This window comes from Limulus polyphemus, unplaced genomic scaffold (genome assembly GCF_000517525.1).
Source record: "Limulus polyphemus unplaced genomic scaffold, Limulus_polyphemus-2.1.2 Scaffold9175, whole genome shotgun sequence".
Lineage (NCBI taxonomy): Eukaryota > Metazoa > Arthropoda > Merostomata > Xiphosura > Limulidae > Limulus > Limulus polyphemus.
Window position 1 is genome coordinate 10,090 of NW_013674785.1, and position 2,488 is coordinate 12,577.

At 33.8% G+C, this 2,488-nt stretch overlaps 1 protein-coding gene across 1 annotated transcript in view; it reads left to right on the plus strand.

Annotated features, from left to right (window-relative positions):
- The first annotated feature begins 340 nt into the window (after positions 1–340).
- Positions 341–2,488, plus strand: part of LOC106475791 (mediator of RNA polymerase II transcription subunit 6-like) — a 14,375-nt gene continuing 12,227 nt past the window's right edge. The window contains exon 1 of the mRNA XM_013936468.2: positions 341–643. Within this exon, the coding sequence (XP_013791922.1) occupies positions 628–643 (16 nt within the window). The 5' untranslated portion in view covers positions 341–627. The remainder of the gene's footprint in view (positions 644–2,488) is intronic.

A 2,488-nucleotide genomic window follows, 5' to 3' on the forward strand; every position in this document is an offset into this window, starting at 1 on the left:
CATTATTTAACTGCATAAAATGAAATATCCAAGATTGATAAAGATCCCACATGGTAACCTGCTACATGCAGTCATGCAGATTATTTTCTAATTACTATCACATTTTTGTTAATACACTGTAGAATTTTAACTCAGTCAATAGATAACCCAAGTCAAGTTAACAATGATGCATTTAATACTAATAGTCCAAGTTTTGCTGTCTGCCAAAATTTATAAAAGATTAAAAGAAAATTACGTGTTATATGAGGTTTCCAAGAGATCTCGACGAACAATAACGAAGAATAAGCTACGCCTGCTCACGGAACACACACAAATAAGTTGTTGTTTGCTTTCCTGTATTCATGGATAAACTTATATTTTTTCATTTCCGTCTCTGAACTCCTGGATCTCGAGGAAACCCATGCACGATGCATCATCTTCCTACATCCAGATCGATTTGAACAGTCCCATGCTAAACAGCACGGCAGTTTTTTTATAGGAAATCTATGAATCACAAGTCTGTTGTGCTTATGGGGCTGGCTCAAATTGGTCACGTGAGTGCCTTCTACCCAATAACAGTCTTACTCGATTGAAATCAGGCTCCTCCATTTATTGCTCTGAGTTATATATTTCCCAGTATTAGTCGAAATGGTGGACGTTAAAGGTAATTAGGGAATGCTATAATTTTGTTTTATTAACATTCATGTCGATAGGGCCTTAGTGGCATGATCATTCTTTTTCATCGTGAAATACTTTTCATTTTTTAGCAAAATTATAATATTCAGAATCTGATTAGGCTAGGCTAGGAATCGCTGTTATTTTTTCTTTACTAATACTAATAGGCTGTATCACCAGTTTATGTTGTAGAATAAGTCAAACGTAAATCTTTAGAATCACGTAAATTTACGATATATTTATTAGTCTACATTAATTTGTTAAGTATAAAATTGATGCGGCTAAGTTCTATAAGTTATAATTACATCATATGTAACAACCAATATACGAACAGTAATATACAATAAGGGACCTAGGCTATAGTATTAGACCATCTGTGCAGTCACATCCACTAAACTAAAATAAAAACACTCAAATCCAGTCCTTATCATTTAAATATTTATCAAGTCATCATTAAATTAACTGTATCCATCACATATAAGTGAAAGCAACACATTTCGAAGACCAATCACTGTGTTAAAAAGTAAAACTGTCTTAGCTGAAGGTGAGTTATACTCTGGTAAAATTTATATTTATGTCCCTAGTCCTACCATTCTCACCACGAAGTCCAAAAAAACGTATGATGAACCAACATTATCAATTCCCTTAGTTAATCTTAAACACCTCATTCAGATCCCCTTTAACTCATCATTTTTCAAGATAAAACAGTTTCAGCTATCTTAACCTGTTCTTGTTCATATCACAACATTTCCATCCTTGTTATCATCCTATTGTCCTACTCTGAACCCTTTCCAACAATTCATTGTCTTCCTAAAGTAAGGTACCCAAGACTGAACACAGTACCCTAGATTTGGCTTAAACAATGACCTATACAAAGAAATTATTACCTTTTTAGACTTTTTTTTTCAATATTTCTTTAGTTACAACCTAAACTCCTGTTTGCTCAGCCACCGTTAGCAAAAGCACATTGCTTGGATGGCTTAAAAGACTAATCAGTTAGAATGCCAAGATCCTTTTCTTCCATAAAGCTTTTATTCCCATCAGTGGCCTACTCATGATTAAAATTATGATATCCCACATGTATTATCTTGCACTTATTATAATTAAACTCCATCTGCCATTTAATCTTCCAACTTGCCAAATAACTTAAATCCTTTTGTAAAGCAACAGCCTCCTCTTCTTCAGATCCAGCAACACCTAAAACTTTAATACCATCAGTATTTGACTATTCCTTCATCCATGCCATTGATAAAAATAAAAAAGAGCAAAGGTCCTAACATTGAGACCTGAGCTACCCCACTTGTGAAATTAATCCAGTTTGACAGGACTCTATCCTTAACAACCCTCTGCTTTCTTTTATCCAGCCAATTTTCTATCCATTCAGCCAATCGTACACCCATGGAGATAAGTTTTTAATAAGCCTCTTATGTGGCACCTTGTCATATGCTTTTTGAAAATTCACATACACTGAATTCACACCCTTACTCTCATCTACATAAGCAGTAACCTATCCACAGAATAACTAAAGATTAGTAAGGAACGATTTTCCCTTAGTGAAATCATGTTGACTATCCCAAAAAATTTTGAACTTTGTTAAATGAATTTGCAAAGTATATTTTATCAGATTTTTAAAACTGTTTCCCACCATTCCTTTAAGACTAATAGGTAAACAAAATGTTAGGAAGGACCCTTGAGGGATGATAAAGATGATTGTGAAATGGCTGGGTTATTAAATTTTGATTTTTCTTTAGTATTTACAAATGAAGATTTAGGCAGTATTCCTCATCTTGAACAGTTGATAGATGGAGAGAGGGTCATACAGTATGATTGCATT